This window comes from Bos indicus, chromosome 3 (assembly GCF_029378745.1).
Source record: "Bos indicus isolate NIAB-ARS_2022 breed Sahiwal x Tharparkar chromosome 3, NIAB-ARS_B.indTharparkar_mat_pri_1.0, whole genome shotgun sequence".
Taxonomy (NCBI): domain Eukaryota; kingdom Metazoa; phylum Chordata; class Mammalia; order Artiodactyla; family Bovidae; genus Bos; species Bos indicus.
Window position 1 is genome coordinate 93,759,960 of NC_091762.1, and position 22,944 is coordinate 93,782,903.

Below are 22,944 nucleotides of genomic sequence, written 5' to 3' on the forward strand. Positions count from 1 at the left end.
GAAAGAAAGGACTTACTACTTGAGCTGCTGGAAATGCCACCAACTGACAGCCCTCATCTGTGTAGACTGCATTAGCTGAAAGGAGTTGCTTCACCCATGGTCATACCACTTTTCCATGGAAATCCACATCCAAAGACTGTGTTGGGAAGTATAAAGATCCAGCCCTCACACCCTAACAAAACACAGATCTGAGTGGTTATTCTTCAGGACTTTCCAGAAAATCAGCCAAGGTCTTCTCAGAATAGAGAATGGTGTTTAAAACATGGAAATGTAAGAGGAAAAGGAACAAGGACCAACTACCAAAAAGCATCTACACTCTAGATAGCTTTTGCACTGTCCTTCAAGGGAAGCCAGATGAGCAGAAACATAAGCAGCAGACACTGAAGTAGAAGAAAACCAAAAGAGGAGGATGATTCAGCAGCCTAGCTAAGAGTTCCAAGATACCTGCCTATCTTGTATGTGGCTCTGGAGCTTCGAATAAAGACCTGCACTGAAAACTCTGGGAAATTAAAGTAGAAGTGGTAGCTAAACCAAAGAAGATTATCCAGGGAGTATACAAAGTGAGAAAATATACAAAGCTTCCCAAGATGGCAACTTGACGAACATAAAACAACACATATATAAAGAAACGGAAGCATACAAAAGAAAGTGTGGAACAGGAATGAAGGATAAGAAACAAAAAAACAAAGGTGAAAAAGTTCAGTAACTGGGTGCCTCATGAGGTGACCGAAAATCAAAAAAATCATTGTTTTGAAGTGTTGTTTTCTCTTATTCTACCCAACAACAACGAACCATTTCTCCGACTATAATGCCCAACCCCACGTCATACAACCAATGTTTCAAAAGTTGAACAAACTGGGCTAAAAGTTTTGCCTCATCCACCATATTCACCTGACTTCCCACTAACCGACTGCCACTTCTTCAAGCATCTCGACAACTTTCTGCAGGGAAAATGCTTCCACAACCAATAGAGGCAGAAAATGCCTTCCAAGAGTTCACTGAATCCCAAAATACAGATTTTTATTCTACAGGAATAAAAAAACTTACTTCTCATTGGAAAAACGTTGATTGTAATGGTTCCTTTTTTGATTAATAAAGATGTGTTTGAGCCTGAAGGAGCGGCGGTGAGGAGATACCCCTTGTTCAAGGTAAGGAACAGCGGCTGCACTTTGCTGGATCAGCCGTGAAGAGATACCCCACGTCCAAGGTAAGAGAAACCAAAGTAAGATGGTAGGTGTTGCAAGAGGGCATCAGAGGGCAGACATACTGAAACGATACTCACAAAAAACTAGTCAATCTAATCACACTAGGACCACAGCCTTGTCTAACTCAATGAAACTAAGCCATGCCCGTGGGGCCACCCAAGACAGGTGGGTTATGGTGGAGAGGTCTGACAGAATGTGGTCCACTGGAGAAGGGAATGGCAAACTACTTCAGTATTCTTGCCTTGAGAACCCCATGAACAGTATGAAAAGGCAAAATGATAGGATACTGAAAGAGGAACTCCCCAGCTCAGTAACTGCCCAATATGCTACTGGAGATCAGTGGAGAAATAACTCCAGAAAGAATGAAGGGATGGAGCCAGGCAAAAACAATACCCAGTTGTGGATGCGACTGATGATAGAAGAAAGGTCCAATGCTGTAAAGAGGAATATTGCATAGGAACCTGGAATGTCAGGTCCATGAATCAAGGCAAATTGGAAGTGGTCAAAAAAGAGATGGCAAGAGTGAAAGTCAACATTCTAGGAATCAGCGAACTAAAATGGACTGGAATGCGTGAATTTAACTCAGATGACCATTATATCTACTACTGCGGGCAGGAATCCCTCAGAAGAAATGGAGTAGCCATCATGGTCAAAAGAGTCCGAAATGCAGCAGTTGGATGCAATCTCAAAAACGAGAGAATGATTTCTGTTCATTTCCAAGGCAAAGCATTCAATATCACAGTAATCTAAGTCTATGCCCCAATCAGTAACACTAAAGAAGCTGAAGTTGAACGGTTCTACGAACACCTACAAGACCTTTTAGAACTAACAGCCAAAAAAGATGTCCTTTTCATTATAGGGGACTGGAATGCAAAAGTAGGAAGTCAAGAAACACCTGGAGTAACAGGCAAATTTGGCCTTGGAATACAGAATGAAGCAGGGCAAGACTAATAGAGTTTTGCCAAGAAAATGCACTGGTCAAAGCAAACACCCTCTTCCAACAACACAAGAGAAGACTCTACACATGGACATCACCAGATGGTCAACACTGAAATCAGACTGATTATATTCTTTGTAGCCAAAGATGGAGAAGCTCTACACAGTCAACAAAAACAAGACCAGGAGCTGACTGTGGCTCAGATCATGAACTCCTTATTACCAAATTCAGACTGAAATTGAAGAAAGTAGGGAAAACCACTAGACCATTCAGGTATGACCTAAATCAAATCCCTTATGATTATACAGTGGAAGTGAGAAATAGATTTAAGGGACTAGATCTGATAGACAGAGTGCCTGATGAACTATGGACGGAGGTTCGTGACATTGTACAGGAGACAGGGATCAAGACCATCCCCATGGACAAGAAATGCAAAAAAGCAAAATGGCTGTCTGGGGAGGCCTTACAAATAGCTGTGAAAAGAAGGGAAGCAAAAAGCAAAGGAGAAAAGGAAAGATATAAGCATCTGAATGCAGAGTTCCAAAGAATAGCAAGAAGAGATAAGAAAGCCTTCCTCAGTGATCAATGCAAAGAAACAGAGGAAAACAATAGAATGGGAAACACTAGCGATCTCTTCAAGAAACTTAGAGATACCAAAGGAACATTTCATGCAAAGATGGGCTCGATAAAGGACAGAAATGGTATGGACCTAACAGAAGCAGAAGATATTAAGAAGAGGTGGCAAGAATACACAGAAGAACTCTACAAAAAAGATCTTCATGACCCAGATAATCACGATGGTGTGATCACTCACCTAGAGCCAGACATCCTGGAATGTGAAGTCAAGTGGGCCTTAGAAAGCATCACTATGAACAAAGCTAGTGGAGGTGATAGAATTCCAGTTGAGCTATTTCAAATCCTGAAAGACAATGCTATGAAAGTGCTGCACTCAATATGCCAGCACATTTGGAAAACTCAGCAGTGGCCACAGGACTGGAAGAGGTCAGTTTTCATTCCAATCCCAAAGAAAGGCAATGCCAAAGAATGTTCAAACTACCGCACAATTGCACTCATCTCACACGCTAGTAAAGTAATGCTCAAAATTCTCCCAAGCCAGGCTTCAGCAATACATGAACTGTGAACTTCCAGATGTTCAAGCTGGTTTTAGAAAAGTCAGAGGAACCAGCGATCAAATTGCCAACATCCTCTGGATCATGGAAAAAGCAAAAGAGTTCCAGAAAAACATCTATTTCTGCTTTATTGACTATGCCAAAGCCTTTGACTGTGTGAATCACATAAACTGTTGAAAATTTTGAAAGAGATGGGAATACCAGACCACCTGACCTGCCTCTTGAGAAATCTGTATGCAGGTCAGGAAGCAACAGTTAGAACTGGACATGGAACAACAGACTGGTTCCAAATAGGAAAAGGAGTACATCAAGGCTGTATATTGTCACCCTGCTTATTCAACTTATATGCAGAGTACATCATGAGAAACGCTGGGCTGGAAGAAGCACAAGCTGGAATCAAGTCTGCCGGGAGAAATATCAATAACCTCAGATATGCAGATGACACCACCCTTATGGCAGAAAGTGAAGAGGAACTAAAAAGCCTCTTGAGGAAGGTGAAGGAGGAGAGTGAAAAAGTTGGCCTAAAGCTCAACATTCAGAAAACAAAGATCATGGCATCTGGTCCCATCACTTCATGGGAAATAGATGGGGAAACAGTGGAAACAGTGTCAGACTTTATTTTGGGGGGCTCAAAAATCACTGCAGATGGTGACTGCAGCCATGAAATTAAAAGACGTTTACTCCTTGGAAGGAAAGTTATGACCAACCTAGATAGCATATTCAAAAGCAGAGACACTACTTTGCCAATAAAGGTCCGTGTAGTCAAGGCTATGGTTTTTCCAGTGGTCATGTACGGATGTGAGAGTTAGACTGTGAAGAAAGCTGAGCGCAAAAGAACTGATGCTTTTGAACTGTGGTGTTGGAGAAGACTCTTGAGAGTCTTGGACTGCAAAGAGATCCAACCAGTCCATTCTGAAGGAAATCAGCCCTGGGATTTCTTTGGAAGGAATGATGCTAAAGCTGAAACTCCAGTACTTTGGCCACCTCATGTGAAGAGTTGACTCATTGGAAAAGACTCTGATGCTGGGAGGGATTGGGGGCAGGAGGAGAAGGGGACGACAGAGGATGAGATAGCTGGATGGCATCACTGACTCGATAGACGCTGAGTCTGAGTGAACTCTGGAGTTGGTGATAACGGGGAGGCCTGGCGTGCTGTGATTCATGGGGTCACAAAGAATCGGACATGACTGAGCGACTGAACTGAACTGAACTGATAATGATTTAAAATTAAAATTCACAGTCTGAAGAATTGCCATTACTTTTTCACCAACCTAAAACATCTACAATGCATACATAAACAACTCATATAACTTAATATCAAGAAAACAAACAATTCTATTTAGAAATGGAAAGAAGATCTAAACAGACATTTCTCCAAAGACATGCATATGCCCAATAGGCACATGAAAAGATTTATGTGTTACATCACTAATCACCAGGGAAGTCCAAATCAAAACCAGAATGAGGGATCACCTCACACCCGTCAGAACTGCTGTCATCAGACAGAACTCAAAGAACAAATGCTGGTGAGGAGGTGGAGAAAAGGAAACCCTCATATACTGTCGGTGGGAATGTAAAAACTGGTGCAGCTACTGTGGAAAACACTGTGGAGTTTTCTTAAAAAAACTCAACTATCATATGACCAGCAATTCCACTCCTGGGTATATAATCCATGAAAAAAACAAAACACTGATCTGAAAATATATATACATCCTAATGTTCACAGGAGCATTATTTACAACTGCCAAGAAATGGAAGCAACGTAAGGGTCCAGCAACAGATGAATGGATACCATCTATACAACAAATGTTAAAGGAGATTCTCTAGGCGGAAAACACAAGAGAAGAAAAAGACCTATAAAAACAATTTTTAAAACGGCAACAGGAACATACATACCAATAACAGATGAATAGATAAAGGAGGTATATGTGTATTTTTTATATTTATATTTTATATCGTGCTCAGTCACATCTCACTCTTTGTGACTCCATGAACTATAGCCTGCCAGGCTCCTCTTGTCTATGGAAGTTTTCAGCAAGAATACTGGAGTGGGTAGCCATTCCCTTCTCCAAGGGATCTTCCCAACCCAGGGACCAAACCCAGGTCTCCTGCATTGAAAGCAGATTCTTTACTGTCTGAGCCACCAGGGAAGCCAATTAGCTATTAGGGAAATGCACATAAAAATCACAATAGATACCATTTCACATCCACCAGAATGGCTATCATCAAAGTCATTAGATAACAAGTTTTGGTAAGAATGTGGAGAAATTGGAACTCTTCTGTTCCAACTGCTGGTGGGAACATAAAATGGTACAGCTACTTTGGGAAAGAATTTGAAGTTCTTCAAAAAGTTAAACACAAAGCTACCACTTAACCCAGCAATTCCACTCCTGGGTATAAACTCTAAGATATAAAAGCATATATCCACACACACAAATGTGTACACTAATGTTTATAGAAGCATTATTCATAATAGCCAAAATGTGTAATAAAAACAACACAGGGACTTCCCTGCAGTCTAGGACTTAAGATTTTGCCTTCCGGTGCAGAGGGTGAGGGTTCAGTCCCTGGTCTGGGAGCTACAATCCCACACATTTTGTGGTCAAAAAAGCAAAACATAAAACAGAAGCAATATTGTAACAAATTCAATAAAGACTTAAAAATGGTCCACATTTAAAAAAAAATCTTAAAAACAACCTAATGTTCATCAACTGAGAAACGAATAAATGGTAGTATATGGATATAATGGAATATTACACAGCCATAAAAATTCAGTAGTTGATATTACAAAATGGATGAACCTTGACAATATTATGCTAAATGAAAGAAGCAAGACACAATGCTGCTGCTGTTGCTAAGTCGCGTCAGTCGTGTCCACCTCTGTGTGACCCCATAGATGGCAGCCCACCAGGCTCCCCCGTCCCTGGGATTCTCCAGGCAAGAACACTGGAGTGGGTTGCCATTTCCTTCTCCAATGCATGGAAGTGAAAAGTGAAAGTGAAGTCGCTCAGTCGTGTCCGACTCTTAGCGACCCCGTGGACTTCAGCCTTCCAGGCTCCTCCATCCATGGGATTTTCCAGGCAAGAGTACTGGAGTGGGGTACCATTGCCTTCTCCGAAGACACAATAGGTCACATATTAAGTGATTCCATTTACACTAAATGTTCAAAAAAGGCAAATCCATAGAGGTAGAAAGTAGATTGGTGACTGCTAAGAATTATAGGGGGATGAATAACATGTTTTTTGTTTTGTTTTGTTTTTGAGGTGATGAAAACTGCCTGGGATGATGGCTGCACAAATCTGTGAATATGCTAAAAAAAATAACTCAACTATATACTTTAAATGGATGAATTATACACTATGTGAATTTTATCTCAATCATGGGTTACTCTCCAAAATTTTTCATTAAGAAAACACTAACATAACAAACAAAGCCCTTTGAAAGCCCTACTACAAAAAGAAGCAAAGGAAAAAATTTTTAAAGGTTCATATTCAATCAAAAGAATGGGAGATGAGACTATAGCAATAGCAGGGCAAACCTAGAAGGAAGATAATTTTCATTAAAGGATCCCAGAAAGATTCTGAAAATCAACCTCCACACAAACTTCTACATTTCTTAGCAGGTTGTTGAGAGGAACAAAACAGAATTATATGCAAAAGTGCTTTTCAAATAGTAAAGTGCTATAAATGTACACAAAAAAGCAGTCTTATCGTTACCTTGCCGAGTCATCAACCAAACGAATCGGTCAGCTAATTCCTGAGGAAAACACCAATGCTCCGGAAGACAGAGTGTTCCATCAGATCTTTCAGAACACAATTTCTCCAGGTTAGCAATCAGGACGTTCAGGCATATGTTGACCAAAGAGTAGGGAGATGCATCCTCCTAGCAAACAAACCCCCAAACAAACAAACTTGTTACATCTACAAAAATTCAACATAAAAGTGGTCATGTTATACATGAGAATATCTTAAGATACGTTCTTCTAACTGTAATGATTTATATGTAATGAAACCACCTTATTCCAATTATCAACCATGTGGAAGATTTTTACCTGTTGTAGCTTCTGTTGTATCTTTAAAAAAAATTAAGTTCTCTCAATCCTTCACTTATCTCCTGTTCTGTGCCAGCCCCTGAGAATACAGGGATGAGTAAGATACAGCTCTAATCCTTTTGGACCAAACAGTTAAGTAGAGAATACATCCAATAAATCTGACAATTTCAATACAACACAAGGAACTAAACAAGCAGAAATCACACAGTCATTTATTCAGCAAACATTTATTCAGTGATTACCACATGCCAGAGGATAAGAAGGTCTGCCCATTCCCACCCTCAAAAGTGTTCACACTATAAAAGACTGTTATAATCAGGAGGCTGTAGAAGAATACAAACTGAGAGATATAAGACATCTTCGCTAAGAGACTGACATTTGTTCATTCAACAAACATTTGAAAGGCATGGCATTCAGACATAAAGAGAGAGCGATAAGCCAGGGATTGCCATCTTTGTCAAATTTTCAACATGCAATACATTCAATGACCTCCACACCACTTTTTACTGAATAAATTCCCTTCATAGTCCAAAGTATAGATTCAGATCAGATCAGATCAGATCAGTCGCTCAGTCGTGTCCGACTCTTTGCGACCCCATGAATCGCAGCACGCCACCTTCATAAATATCCTCAACTCCCTGTTTTCTCTCCTCCATCATGCTCTTCAGATATTCTCCTGGAAGAACTTCGCTATTCACCTTTCTTTATGGCAACACCCAGCAGCTAATCATCTATGAAGAGGGGAAGATTCACACAACATATTATGTCATGGAAAATTCATGCACATTAACTTCAAATGAGCCCTAATAGCTGGAAATCATTCAAAGTCTCCTTAGACAGGGCACTCTCCCACTATCAAGCAATAATTATTTCATGCCTTCTACTTGTTCCTCAAACCCATTTCACACTGGTATCAGAATCTGATCCACTTCAGTGAAAAAAATGAAGCCACCTCCCCATCAAATTTAGCTCAAAACTGCAAGCATCTTTTCCTTGGTCTCCTCTTCTATGGAAAACACGTACATCCTTGCAAAGACCAACACTTCCACATGTGCTGGCTGGATTTCATCCTTCCTGTCTTGGCTCCTCCTGTTGTTTCTTCATTTATTTACATCTTCAAACTACCCTTCTCAAATGGATCATTCTTCTTTTTCCCGGCTGTGCCCTGCAGGAAAGCACAGAGTGCTAACCAACAGACCACCAGGGAATTCCCATAAAATAGATCATTCTTACACAGTTTACTGGAGAAGGTGATGGCACCGCACTCCAGTACTCTTGCCTGGAGAATCCCATGGATGGAGGAGCCTGGTGGGCTGCAGTCCATGGGGTCGCTAAGGGTCGGACACGACTGAGCGACTTCACTTTCACTTTTCACTTTCACGCATTGCAGAAGGAAATGGCAACCCACTCCAGTGTTCTTGCCTGGAGAATCCCAGGGGCGGTGGAGCATGGTGGGCTGCCGTCTACGGGGTCGCACAGAGTCGGACACGACTGAAGCGACTTAGCAGCAGCAACAGCATGCAGTTTATGCTCCATTATTTGCTTTAAAAACAAAAACCTTCTGTTGACTCCCACATTCTCTTCAGTTACTCTTCTTCACAACCAAATTTCTCCAGTAAGTTTACTCTGACTTACTCTGAATACTGTACTATTTTCTTATTCATTGTTTTTCTTTTAATTGTAGTATAATTTATACATAGCAAAAAAAATTATTTTGGTATACAGTTAGTTCAGTGAGTTTTGATGAATCCATACAGTTGTGTACAACCACCATAATAAAGATATAGAACAGTTCCATAACACAGAAATTCTCCAGTGTCCCTTTGCAGACAATCCCTCTTAACAATCCCAAGCAACTACTCATCTTTGTTCTGTCTCCAGTGTCCTGCCTTCCCCAAAATGTCATATAAACAGAATCATTAAGTAATTAGGCCTTTCAAATCTGACTTCTTTCATTTTGCATAATGCATTTTAACACAGGTTCTTGATGGTGTTGCATGCTTCTGTAGTTTGTTCCTTTTTATTGCTGAGAAGCATTCCACTGTAATGAATATACTAGAATTTCTTTCTTTACCAACTGAAGAGCATTTGGATTATTTGCACTTTAGACAAATTTGAAGAAAGCTGTAACAACTCACATAAAATTTTTTTAATTTATTTTTGGTTGGGCTGGTTCTTTGTTGTGCTCAGGCTTTCTCCAGTTGCAGCATATGGGCTCAGTAGTTGTGGCTTGCAGGCTCTAGAGCTTAGCTGAGCTTAGTTGTTCTGTGGCATGTACAGTCTTTCCAGATGATTCCAGGAATCGAACCTGTGTCCCTTGCACTGGCTGTTGAATTCCCAACCAGTAGACCACCAGGGAAGTCCCTGGTGGGGCTTCCCACATAAACTTTTGTGGGAACACAGTTTTCATTTTTCATGGGTAGTCACCTAAAAATGGGATTTCTGTGTCCCTGGAATTCCACACTTGCTACAAGTGTGAATTTAACTTTACATAAGACAGTACTCACCTGTTCTTGCAATGTGGCTCTATTATTTTGCATTCCCAAAAGACCTTATGAGAGTTTAAACTGCTTCAAACCCTGGCCACGTTGGAATTCATGCAGAAAAAAGCATCAATTTCAGGGAAGCAAAAAAATTCCCTGAAACAGTCTTAGCAGACTTTTACTTGTGTCTCAAAACCCAGAATTGGTTCATATGCCCATGTGAAAATGGAAATTATGCTTCCCATGGGTAATTTCTACAGATCTACCTTACAGGTCACTATTTCTTTACTCTGTCACATTTAGTTCTTCATAGTCTGATTATATATTGCTCTTTTTTCATTTTTTTATTTCATCCTTTGTTTCAGTTCAGTTCAGTCGCTCAGTCATGTCCGACTCTGCGACCCCACGAATTGCAGCACGCCAGGCCACCCTGTCCATCACCAACTCCCGGAATCCACCCAAACCCATGTCCATTGAGTCAGTGATGCCATCCAACCATCCCATCCTCTCTCGTCCCCTTCTCCTGCCCTCAATCTTTCCCAGAATCAGGGTCTTTTCAAATGAGTCAGCTTTCTGCATCAGGTAGCCAAAGTATTGGAGTTTCAGCTTCAACATCAGTTCTTCCGATGAACACCCAGGACTGATCTCCCTCAGGATGGACTGGTTGGATCTCCTTGCTGTCCAAGGGACTCTCAAGAGTCTTCTCCAACACCACAGTTCAAAAGCATCAATTCTTCGGCGCTCAGCTTTCTTTATAGTCCAACTCTCACATCCATACATGATCACTGGAAAAACCATAGCCTTGACTACACGGACCTTTGTTGACAAACTAATGTCTCTGCTTTTTAATATGCTGTCTAGGTTGATCATAACTTTCCTTCCAAGGAGTAAGCGTCTTTTAATTTCATGGCTGCAGTCACCATCTGCAGTGATTTTGGAAGCCAGAAAAATAAAGTCAGCCACTGTTTCCACTGTTTCCCCATCTATTTGCCATGAAGTGATGGGACCAGATGCCATGATATTATTTTTTTGAATGTTGAGCTTTAAGCCAACTTTTTCACTCTTCTCTTTCACTTTCATCAAGAGGCTCTTTAGTTCTTCCTCAATTTCTGCCATAAGGGTGGTGTCATCTGCATATCTGAGGTGACTGATATTTCTCCCAGCAATCTTGATTCCAGCTTGTGCTTCTTCCAGCCCAGCATTTCTCATGATGTACTCTGCATATAACTTAATTATGCAGGGTGACAATATACAGCCTTGACGTACTCCTTTTCCTATTTGGAACCAGTCTGTTGTTCCATGTCCAGTTCTAACTGTTGCTTCCTGACCTGCATACAGGTTTCTCAAGAGGCAGGTCCGGTGGTCTGGTATGCCCATCTCTTTCAAAACTTTCCACACTTTATGTGATCCACACAGTCAAAGACTCTGGCATAGTCAATAAAGCAGAAATAGATGTTTTTCTGGAACTCTCTTGCTTTCTCGATGATCCAGCGGATGTTGGCAATTTGATCTCTGGTTCCTCTGACTTTTCTAAAACCAGCTTGAACATCTGGAAGTTCACGGCTCACGTATTGCTGAAGCCTGGCTTGGGAGAATTTTGAGCATTACTTTACTAGCGTGTGAGATGAGTGCAATTGTGCAGTAGTTTGAGCATTCTTTGGCATTGCCTTTCTTTGGGATTGGAATGAAAACTGACCTTTTCCAGTCCTGCGGCCACTGTGAGTTTTCCAAATGTGCTGGCATGTTGAGTGCAGCACTTTCACAGCATTGTCTTTCAGGATTTGAAATAGGTCAACTGGAATTCCATCACCTCCACTAGCTTTGTTCATAGTGATGCTTTCTAAGGCCCACTTGACTTCACATTCCAGGATGTCTGGCTCTAGGTGAGTGATCACACCATCGTGATTATCTGGGTCGTGAAGACTTTTTTTGTACAGTTCTGCGTATTCTTGCCACCTCTTCTTAATATCTTCTGCTTCTGTTAGGTCCATACCATTTCTGTCCTTTATCGAGCCCATCTATGCATGAAATGTTCCCTTGGTATCTCTAAGTTTCTTGAAGAGATCTCTAGTCTTTCCCATTCTGTTGTTTTCCTCTATTTCTTTGAATTGATCGCTGAGGAAGGCTTTCTCATCTCTCCTTGCTATTCTTTGGAACTCTGCATTCAGATGCTTATATCTTTCCTTTTCTCCTTTGCTTTTCACTTCTCTTCTTGTCACAGCTATTTGTAAGGCCTCCTCAGACAGCCATTTTGCTTTTTTGCATTTCTTTTTCTTGGGGATGGTCTTGACTTCTGTCTTCTATACAATGTCACGAACCTCCATCCATAGTTCATCAGGCACTCTATCAGATCTAGTCCCTTAAATCTGTTTTTCACTTCCACTGTATAATCATAAGGGATTTGATTTAGGTCATACCTGAATGGTCTAGTGGTTTTCCCTACTTTTTCAATTTCAGTCTGAATTTGGTAATAAGGAGTTCATGATCTGAGCCACAGTCAGCTCCCAATCTTGTTTTTGCTGCTATATAGCGCTTCTCCATCTGGCTGCAAAGAATATAATCAATCTGATTTTGGTGTCGACCATCTGGTGATGTCCATGTGTAGAGTCTTCTCTTGTGTTGTTGGAAGAGGGTGTTTGCTATGACCAGTGCGTTCTCTTGGCAGAACTCTATTGGCCTTTGCTCTGCTTCATTCTGTATTCCAAGGCCAAATTTGCCTGTTACTCCAGGTGTTTCCTGAATTCCTCCTTTTGCATTCCAGTCCCCTATAATGAAAAGGACATTTTTTGGGGGTGTTCATTCTAGAAGGTCTTGCAGGTCTTCATAGACCGGTTCAACTTCAGCTTCTTCAGCATTACTGGTTGGGGCATAGATCTGGATTACTGTGATATTGAATGGTTTGCCTTGGAAACGAAGAGAGATCATTCTGTCGTTTTTGAGATTGCATCCTAGTACTGCCTTTTGGACTCTTTTGTTGATTATGATGGCTACTCCATTTCTTCTAAGGGATTCCTGCCTACAGTAATAGATATAATGGTCATCTGAGTAAATTCACCCATTCCAGTCCATCTAGTTCACTGATTCCTAGAATGTCGACGTTCACTCTTGTCATCTCCTGCTTGACCACTTCCAATTTGCCTTGATTCATGGACCTAACATTCCAGGTTCCTATGCAATATTTATTTAATAAATTTTAAACACACTTGCTTTATAGTGTTTCATTAATACCATTTTCTGAAGTCTGGGAATCTAATTCTGTTGATTCTTTTTTTAAAGATTTACTTATTTGTTTTTTACTCTGCTGGGTCTTCATTGTACTGTATGGGCTTCTCATTGTAGTGTCTTCTCTTGGTGTGGAGCACAGACTTTGGAAGACAGGCTTCAGTAGTCGTGGTTCCTGGGCTCTGGAGCACAGGGCTCAGCATTGTGGTGTATAGGCTTAGATGCTCCATGGCATGTGGGATCTTCCCAAACCAGAGATCAAACCTGTTATCTCCTGCACTGGCAGGCAGACTGCCAACCACTACACCAGCAGGACAGCCCCTGATTCTCTTGGTTCTTAATCAGAGAGGTTCATGTGTCATAATTTAAGATGTGAGCTAATCTTTTCTTTTTTTTTAAGGCCTCATGGCACAGTACGCAGGATATTAGTTCCCCAACCAGGGATCAAATCCATACCCCTAGGACTGGGAGTACAGAGTCTTAACCACTGAGCCACATAGAAGTCCATGAGCTAATCTTTAAGTCTCTGAGTTAATCTTTAGTGAGATTTTACTAGACTCCTGTGAAACCTGGGTAGAAGATAGGCCACATCGGGTGGTTATGCTAAATGCTACTTACCCAGGGGCATCATCAGTGACCATTTTGATAATTTCTCAGCTACACACTTCCTGAACCAAGCAAGAAATGTCAATTAAAACCCTGAGTCTGAGGACAGAAATGTGATTGCACATTTTTAGGAGATATTTTTCTCATTCAAAAATCCAAGCCAAAACTGACAAGGTCCCCTATTTCTCTTTTCCATAAGCAGACTTTTAGATCTACCATTTCCCTGAAGTATAATCAGCTTTTGTTAGTTCACGTTTATATATGTATATTACAGTTCACAGTCTCCATTCAAACTTCCCACCTGGTTTTGGCAAAGGTCTAGTCTCTAATCTTTGGCTATTTCAGGGCCTGCTTACAGTGGTGATTTCCAGCTTCTATGAATTGAGTGGGAATGCTGGGGATTTCCTTTACTCTGTAATTGAATTTGCTGCATTTTATCCAGAATATTTCCTTTTAAGGCTTTATGACATTATTTGCCAAATTATTGGACATGGCAGTCTCATATTTAAAATACAGTAAAGATTAAATCCATATAAATGAAGTTTAGAACATATGTAAAATATTTAAATATAAAACAATATATTTTAAAAATATTTTTGTATTCATGACACAGCTTAAATAGAATATATCAATTTTCTGAAGTCCCTACATACCCTTCCCTGATGCTACTTACCCCTTCACCCAGAAGTAACCATTATCCTGAATATTATTTAGTTCTACATGTTTTTGAACTTTATATACATAGAATTATACCACAGTATTTTGTTACTTGTCTTTGTTTTATAAATCAGTAGAATGTTTTAGAGACTGACTTCCCATCAAGACCACTAATGACTAATAACTTTGCCTCTATAATATCTGATTACCGATAACATGATTCTAAATGTTATCTATAAATCCAACGAATTCTACAGTATTATCTTCAGGCCAGATCTCTCGTTAATCCAGTGTTAGGTAACCAGTTGCCTCCCTGACGTATCTACTTAACCATGTCAGACAAACACTTCAAACTTAACATGTAGGAAACTATATTTATCCAGTCTTTCCCTACTCAGGAAATGGCGTAACATCTATTCAGCTGCTTAATCTTTACTGACATTTCCTTATCTTTAATCAACATCCCACAAAACACACAGATCCAATACATTAGCAAATCCTACTGGTTCTACCTGTGCCAGACATCTTCTATTTGCTAACTACCTCCCATCTCACCCCAGACCCACTCAATCTTCTCCACCTCTACTGCTGAGGTGACCTGTGTAGATCCTATGAATAGGTTCTCATGAATAGGTTCCCTTACCCTCTGGCTGTTAGTTTGGTTCTGACATGAAACTCTCAAAAAACTGGAACACGTATTAGTTTCCTAGGTAATTTCCTATAAGAAATTACCACAAAATTGGTGGCTAAAAACAACAGGTATCTACTCTCTCATAGTTCTGGAAGACAGAAGTCCAGAAATCAAGGTATGAGCAGGACCACTGTTCCTCTGAAGGCTCTAGGGAAGATTTCTTACGGTATCAGCTTCTGGGGGCTGTGGTTTCCCTTAGCTTGTGGCAGCACAACCCTAATTTTCACATGGCCTTCTCCCCTGTATCTCTAGGTCTCAAATTCTATCCCTTTATCTTATAAACACTATAAATCCAGACATTAGATTTAGGGTCTGGCCTAAAACTTTAGGATGGATCAGATGTTCTCACCAAGATACTCAACCTGGGAATTCCCTGGTGGTCCAGTAGTTAGGACTCTGTGCTTTCCTGCCAAGGGCCCAAATTCAATCCCCAGTCCCACAAGCCACCTGGTGGGGGTGCAGAGAAGCAAGAGGGGAAGATCCTCAACTTAATTACATTTGTAAACATCCTGACTCCAAAGGTCAAATTCACAGGTTCTAAGGGTTAAGACTGGATATATGTTTTGGGGGTTAAACTCCACACAGATAATTTCCCCTGTTCTTTCTCATTTAAAGTATCTTGGGCTGGCTATGGCATACTAATCACTCCTCTAAGATTAGTCCTCTGTTCTTGCTATTGACTAAATGTCTGCATTCTTCCAAAATTCTTATGCTGCAATCTAACCTCTAATTTGATGTTTGGAGGGAGGAACCTTGGGAAGTCATTAGGTCATGAGGGTAAAGCCTTCACTGAATGGAATTAATGCCCATACAAGAGTGACCTCAGAGAGTTCCCTTGTCCCTTCTGCCATGTGAGAACACAGCAAAAAGACGTATATGAACCAGGAAGCAGGCTCTCACCAGACACCAAATCTTCCAGCACCTTGATCTTGAACTTCCTAGTTTCCAGAACTGTGAGAAATAAATTTATGTTTTTTATGAATCACCCAGTCTACAGAATTTTAGTCACACCAGCCTAAATGAACTAAGACATTCCTTCTGAGAGGTCCTCTGCACCTAGGGGTGGCAAGAGCTACTGTCACTAGACATGAAGTAGTATATTATTGTGGTTTTTCCATACCTCTCCCTTATCTTTGGAAGTAATCCCTTAATTAAACTCTCACTGCTGCTGCTAAGTCGCTTCAGTCCGACTCCATGCGACCCCATAGATGGCAGCCCACCAGGCTCCGCCATCCCTGGGATTCTCCAGGCAAGAACACTGGAGAGGCTTGCCATTTCCTTCTCCAAAACTCTCATTAAATTAGCCCTATTCTGACTGTGTCATCTATTTCCTGCTGTATGCCTATCAAACCTCCCAAATAAATTTCTAGTTCATCCCCTTCTTTCTAACTCCACTACCAATTCCTAAGTCAAGTCACTACCATATCTTTCCAAGAATACTAAAAAACTCCAAATTATTCTGCTTCCACTCTTAATCCTTTTCCAATCCATCTCAACCGAGGGTTTAGATTCATCATTTCTAAAATACAAAACACTACTACATAACTCTAATTAACATGTTTTAATGGGTATAAGGTAATAAATCAAAACAAAAAGCTGTATTTTATATACGACCAACAATTAGAAAATTAAACTTTAAAAGTTTACAACAGCATTTTTTGTTTTTGTTTTGTTATTATTTATGGCCACACCATGTGGCTTGCGCATGCAGTATCTTAATTCCCAGACCAGGGATCAAACCTGTGCTCCTGCATTCTTTAACCACTGGACCTCCAGAGAAGTCCCTTCAACAGCGCTTTAAAAACCTCAGAGAGACTTTCTTGGTAGTCCAGTGACAGACTTCAAACTGGGACTCCAATGCAGGGAGCCAAGGTCTGACCCCTCGGCAGGGCACTAGATCCCACACGCTGCAACCAAGAGTTAATGCTGCAACTAAAGATCTTCACCCAGCTCAGCCAAAAAAACCTCACGGAAATCCCTGGCGGTCAGTGGTAAGGACACGGCGCTTTCACTGCCGAGGGCCTCAGTTCCATCCCTGGTCAGAAACTAAGATCTCATGAAGGGCAGAACACAGACCAAAAAAAAAAAAATCTGTTTTAAAAACCTCAAATATAGGCCTGACTCAAAAAGACAACAAAAATCTAAACACACTAGGACCCATGATGTTTAGCTTACAATAAAATATAAGAAATGGTAAGAAGCAGGAAAGAAAATAAAATCAGTCACAAGAAATAGATCCAGAGAACTTCCTGGAGGTCTGGTGGTTAGGGCTCCACAATTTCACTACAGAGGGTTTGGATTTAATCCCTGGATGGGGAACTAAGATCCTACAAGCTGCATGATGCAGCCAAAAAAAGAGAACAAGAAACAGATCTGGAAATAACATAATTAGCAAACAAGAACTTTAAAATAGGTATTATAATTCATGGATATACAGAAGAATATGAATATAACAAGGGAATAAATATGGAATCTCAACAGAGACTAGACAAAGCCCACATGCAGCAAGAAAATAAATAAATAAACTTAAAAATAAAAAAGGTCAACAAGGACAATGTCCTATACTTGGAATCTATGAAATTGTTTTATAGCTTAATATTTATTGAATTACATAGCTAATTCGCCAGGTACAAAAAACAATAAACTTAATAACTTTCTTTTTTAAAAAGTCAAAAAATACTGAAATTAGATGCAAAATATCAACCAACTGATCCCAGAAGCAAGAATGGACCCAAAGTGAAATAAAAGACACTACAACATGACAAATAGCTAAAAACCTATGATAAAAAGAAAAATCTAAGCTAGGGGTGGGGCAGAGGGAGCTAGAGGTACTGTGGACAGTTTAAAACGAAAAAATGTGACCACTGAATTTTCATCAGAAGCAATGCTAGCCAAAAGACAATGAAGTAACACTTTTAAAGTGCTGTAGAGGGCTCTCCTGGTGACTGAGTCATAAAGAATCCACCTGCCAGAGCAAGAGACATGGATTCTATCCCTGATTCGTGAAGATCCCACATGCCTCAGAGCAACTAAGCCTACGTGCCGCAACTACTGAGCCTGTGCTCTAGAGCCCCAGAGCCACAACTGAGCCTACACACCAAGCTTCTGCAGCCCGCACATCCTAGAGCCTGTGCTCAGCAACAAGAGAAGGCCCTGCACTGCAACCAGAACACCCCTGCTCACCACAACTAAAGAAAACCCTGTGCAGCAACAAAGATCCAACTAAATAAATAAAATTTTCTAAAAAATTTAAGTGCAGTAGGAAGAAAAGCTAAGTGCATTGAAATATCTTTCAAAAATAAAGGTAAAATAAAGATATTTTCAGACAAAGTAGAAAGAACCTATCATCAGCAGATCTACACTATAAGAAAGGTAAAATGTTCTTTAGGTAAAGAAACATTATACAGGATGGATATTTGGGATCTAGAGAAAAGGGAAGAGTACTGGAAACAGGAGCATGTGGATAAATATACAACTATTTTTCTTATTTCCTAATTTCTTTAATAACTCATCAAAGAAAAAGTAAAAACAATATACTGTGCAACTTAGAAAAGTAAAATGTATTATTTAAACAGTACAAAGGAGAGGAAAGAGGGGAGAAAATCAAAGAACACTGTTGTAAGCTGAAGTGATATATTTAGAAGTAGTGCAGTAAGTCAAACGTGTACAATTTTTTTTTTTTTAGTTCTACCAGTTTATTGCTACCAACCCGTGACCCTCCACCCTCATGCACACATGCTCAGTCATGTAACCCCATGGACTGCAGCCTGCCAGGCTCCTCTGTCCATGGACTTTTCCAGGCAAGAATACTGGAGTGGGTTGCCATTTCCTTCTCCAAAACGTGTACATTTTAAAACCTAGAGCTGTGACTCTCAAACTTTTTAGTCTTAGCACCAACAGTACTCTTAAAAAACTGGATTATATATATCAACATTTACTGTATTATAAGTTAAAACTAAGAAATCTTTAAAATATTTCATTCAGAAATAATAAAAATTAAACCAATCACATGTTCACACAAAGAACATTTTCTTTTCCCAGTCACACCACATGGCTTGTGGGATCTTAGTTCCCAGACCAAGGACTGAACCTGCACCCGCAGCAGTGAAAGCACCAAGTCCTAACCACTGGATTACCAGGAAGTTCCCAATAAAGAACAGTTTTTTTAAAGAGCTGTATTTTCAGAAAGAATTTTTAAAAGTTTAGTGACAATGGCAGCACTGTTTTACATCTTTGCAAATTTCATTAATGTGAGGCTTAACGAAACAGAATGGGGTCTTAGAGACCCCAGAGGTCTTCAGTCCACATTTTAAAAACTGTTAGCTTTGTGTGACCATTCAGAGAAGAGGAAGAGAACTAGTAAGTCAACAGAAAAGGTAGAATGAAACTTTTAAAATAATCAACTGGAAAAAAAAAAACTCAATGGAGGGAATTCCTTGGCAGTCTAGTGGTTAGGACTCAGCTTTCACTGTCAAAGGTGAGAGTTCAATTCCTGGTCCAGGAACTAAGGTCCAACAATGTCAAGTTAAATTCACAATCAATAAAACCTACCACATCAACACAATAAAGAACAAAAACATACGTCCTTAATATATGCTGAGAAAGTATTTCAACACATTTCAAAACACATTCATGATATCCATGATTGAAAAAAGCAAAAACAAAAAAAAAATCAGCAAACTAAGAATAGAAGAAAACGTCCTTAATTTGATAAAAGGCATCTATGGGAAAACCAAGAGCTAGAATGATATAAAGATGTCTCTTCTCACTACTTTTCTCTTACATTCTACAAAAAGTCCTAGATATTGCATTTTTTAGAAAAGGAAATATAAAGCACAGATTGAAAGGGAATAAGTAAAGCTGTCTTTATTTGCAGATAACAGATTATAAAGAAAATCTTAAGAAAACATAAAAAAAAAAAAAAAACAATATATGTGGCTTTACATCAGTAGTGACAGTAGCTCCTTCATTCTGATATTGGTTATTTCAGTCTTCCTTTGGTTATCCTGGCTAAAGATCTAGCAATTTTATTGATCTTTACAAAGAACCAACTTTTGATTAAATTTTTTTCTATTTTTTTTAAAGTAGCTTGAGCAAAGTCATAAGATACAAGATCAATACACCCCCCAAACTACAAACTTTTAAAAAATATTCACAGTACTAACAAAAACAGGGATAAATTTAACAAAATATGTAACAGACATTTACAGTAAAAACTACAAAACATTGCTAAATAACATTTAAAACAACAGAGAAATCTAAAGGAAAAGTATTCATGAATTGTACAATTTTTTAAATTAACTAAAAATCTTAACCAAATGACCCACACAGAAATGAATTAGTCTGATCACTTTTCTAAAGAAAACCTTGCATTTCAATTACGCCAGTGGCAGCAAAAAATGTACCTGACATGCTGTGCTTGGACATACATTAACAACTCAGCTTTTCCATTAGCTACAAACAAATGTCAGGCTGGATGAATCACAAGACGGAATCAAGACTGCTGGACTAATAGCAACCACCTCAGATATGCAGACGATACCACTCTAATGACAGAAAGTGAAGAGGAACTAAAGAGCCTCTTGATAAGGGTGAAAGTTCAGTTCCGTTTAGTCACTCAGCCTCTTTGGGACCCCATGCACTGCAGAACACCAGGCTTCCCTATCCATCACCAACTCCTGGAGCTTCTCAAACTCATATTCATCGAGTAGGTGATGCTATCCAACCATCTCATTCTCTGTCGTCTCCTTCTCCTCCTGCCTTCAGTCTTTCTGAGCGTCAGGGTCTTTTCAAATGAGTCAGTTCTTCGCATCAGGTGGCCAAGTATTGGAGCTTCTGCTTCAGCATCAGTCCTTCCAATGAATATTCAGGACTGATTTCCTTTAGGATTGACTGGTTGGATCTTGCAGTTCAAGGGCCTCTCAAGAGTCTTCTCCAACACCACAGTTCAAAAGCATCAATTCTTTGGTGCTCAACTTTCTTTATCATCCAACTCTCACATCCATACATGACTACTGGAAAAACCATAGCTTTGACTAGACCGACCTTTGCTGGAAAAGTAGTCTCTGCTTTTTAATATACTGTTTAGGTTTGTCATAGCTTTTCTTCCAAGGGGCAAGCATCTTTTAATCTCATGGCTGCAGTCACCATCTATAGTGATTTTGAAGCCCAAGAATATAAAGTCTGTCACTGTTTCCATTTTTTCCCCATCTATCTGCCTTGAAGTGATGGGACCAGAGGCCATGATCATCATTTTTTGAATGTTGAGTTTTAAGCCAGCTTTTTCATTCTCCTCTTTCACTTTCATCAAGAGGCTCTTTAAAAAAAAAAAAAAAGCTCTTTACTTCCTCTTCACTTTGGCCATAAGGGCGGTATCATCTGTGTATCTGAGGTTACTGATATTTCTCCTGGCAATCCTGATTCCAGCTTGTGCTTCATCCAGTCTGGTTTTGTCACTGCTTCCACTTTTTCTCCTCCTGTTTGCCATGAAGTGATGGGACCAGACGCCATGATCTTAGTTTTTAAAATGGTGAATTTTAAGCCAGCTTTTTCACTCTCGTCTTTCAACCTCATACCCCAACAGTATACATTCAAAAAACTAAGATGACGGCATCTGGTCCCATCACTTCATGACAAAGAGAAAAAGTGGAAGCAGTGGCAAACTTTATTTTCTTGGGCTCCAAAATCACTGCAGACTGTGACTGCAGTCATGAAATTAAAAGACGCCTGTGCTATGGAAGGAAAGCTATGACAAACCCAGACAGAGTATCAAAAAGCAGAGCCATCACTTTGCCGACAAAGGTCCAAATAGTCAAAGGTATGGTTTTTCCAGTAGTCATATACGGATGTGAGAGTTGGACGATAAAGAAGGCTGAGTGCCAAAGAATTGATGCTTTCAAATTGGGGTGCTAGTGAAGACTCTTCAGAGTTGCTTGGACAGCAAGATCAAACCAGTCAATCCTAAAGGAAATCAACCCTAAATATTCATTGGAAGGACTGATGCTGAAGCTGAAACTCCAATATTTTGGCCACCTAAGGCAAAAAGCTGACTCACTGGAAAAGACCCTTATGCTGGGAAAGTGAAAGTCATTCAGTCCTGTCTGACTCTTTTCGACCTCATGGACTTTACAGTCCATGGAATTCTCCAGGCCAGAATACTGGAGAGGGTAGCCTTGCCCTTCTTTCAGGTGATCTCAACCCAGGGACAGAACCCAGGTCTCCGGCATTGCAGGCAGATTCTTGAGCCAAAAGGGAAGCCCAAGAATACTGAAGAGGGTAGCCTATCCCTTCTCCAGCAGATCTTCCCTACCGAGGAATCTCCTGCATTGCAGGCGGACTCTTGACCAACTGAGCTAACAGGGAAGACCAATGCCGGGGAAGATTGAAGGCAAAAGGAGAAGGGAGAGGCAGAGGATAAGATGATGAGATAGAACATCACCAACCCAAAAGACAAGACGTGAATTTGCACAAACTCCAGGAGAGAGTGAAAGACAGGGGAGTGGAGCAGTGTTGCTGCCCGTCGGATCGCTAAAGAGCCAGATAGGACTTAGCAACTGAACAATAACAAATAAATGTATGCATTATTTAAGAAGCTTTTAAAAGTGAGTCCAAAAGGGTCTACAGGATTACAGGTTAGATCTCTGCAGGACACAAAGGCCAACAAGGCGTTAGTGTGTAAAGTGCAACCTCAATCAGAATATTTCCTTTCCTCCATACTATATGGGTTCACTAGATTTTGAGTTCTAAGAAGGGAGGCCCTTGGGGTTTTGTAGAATATGGAATCACATCAGAAATGATGTCAGGTTCAAGATCCTGAGCAAGTCAAGGGTTCTCAATTTTCCTACACACTAGTAAAATGGAGACCATCAATGCCTACCAAAAAATCCGAGAGATTTTAGAAATGCGACAACTGATACACAGTAGGCTCCAAATACACACTCTTTTGGTTTGCGTGTTGCTCAA

The 22,944-nt window shown here is 40.1% G+C and overlaps 1 protein-coding gene across 2 annotated transcripts in view; it reads right to left on the reverse strand.

The window, feature by feature from the left end:
* ZYG11A (zyg-11 family member A, cell cycle regulator) overlaps positions 1–22,944 on the reverse strand; it is a 75,140-nt gene that overhangs the window by 51,093 nt on the left and 1,103 nt on the right. The window contains exon 2 of one of the 2 annotated variants that reach the window (XM_019958408.2): positions 6,989–7,154. The exons of the other annotated variant lie outside the window; for it this stretch is intronic. Coding sequence (XP_019813967.1) covers positions 6,989–7,154 — 166 coding nt within the window. The remainder of the gene's footprint in view (positions 1–6,988; positions 7,155–22,944) is intronic. 2 annotated transcript variants of the gene reach the window in all.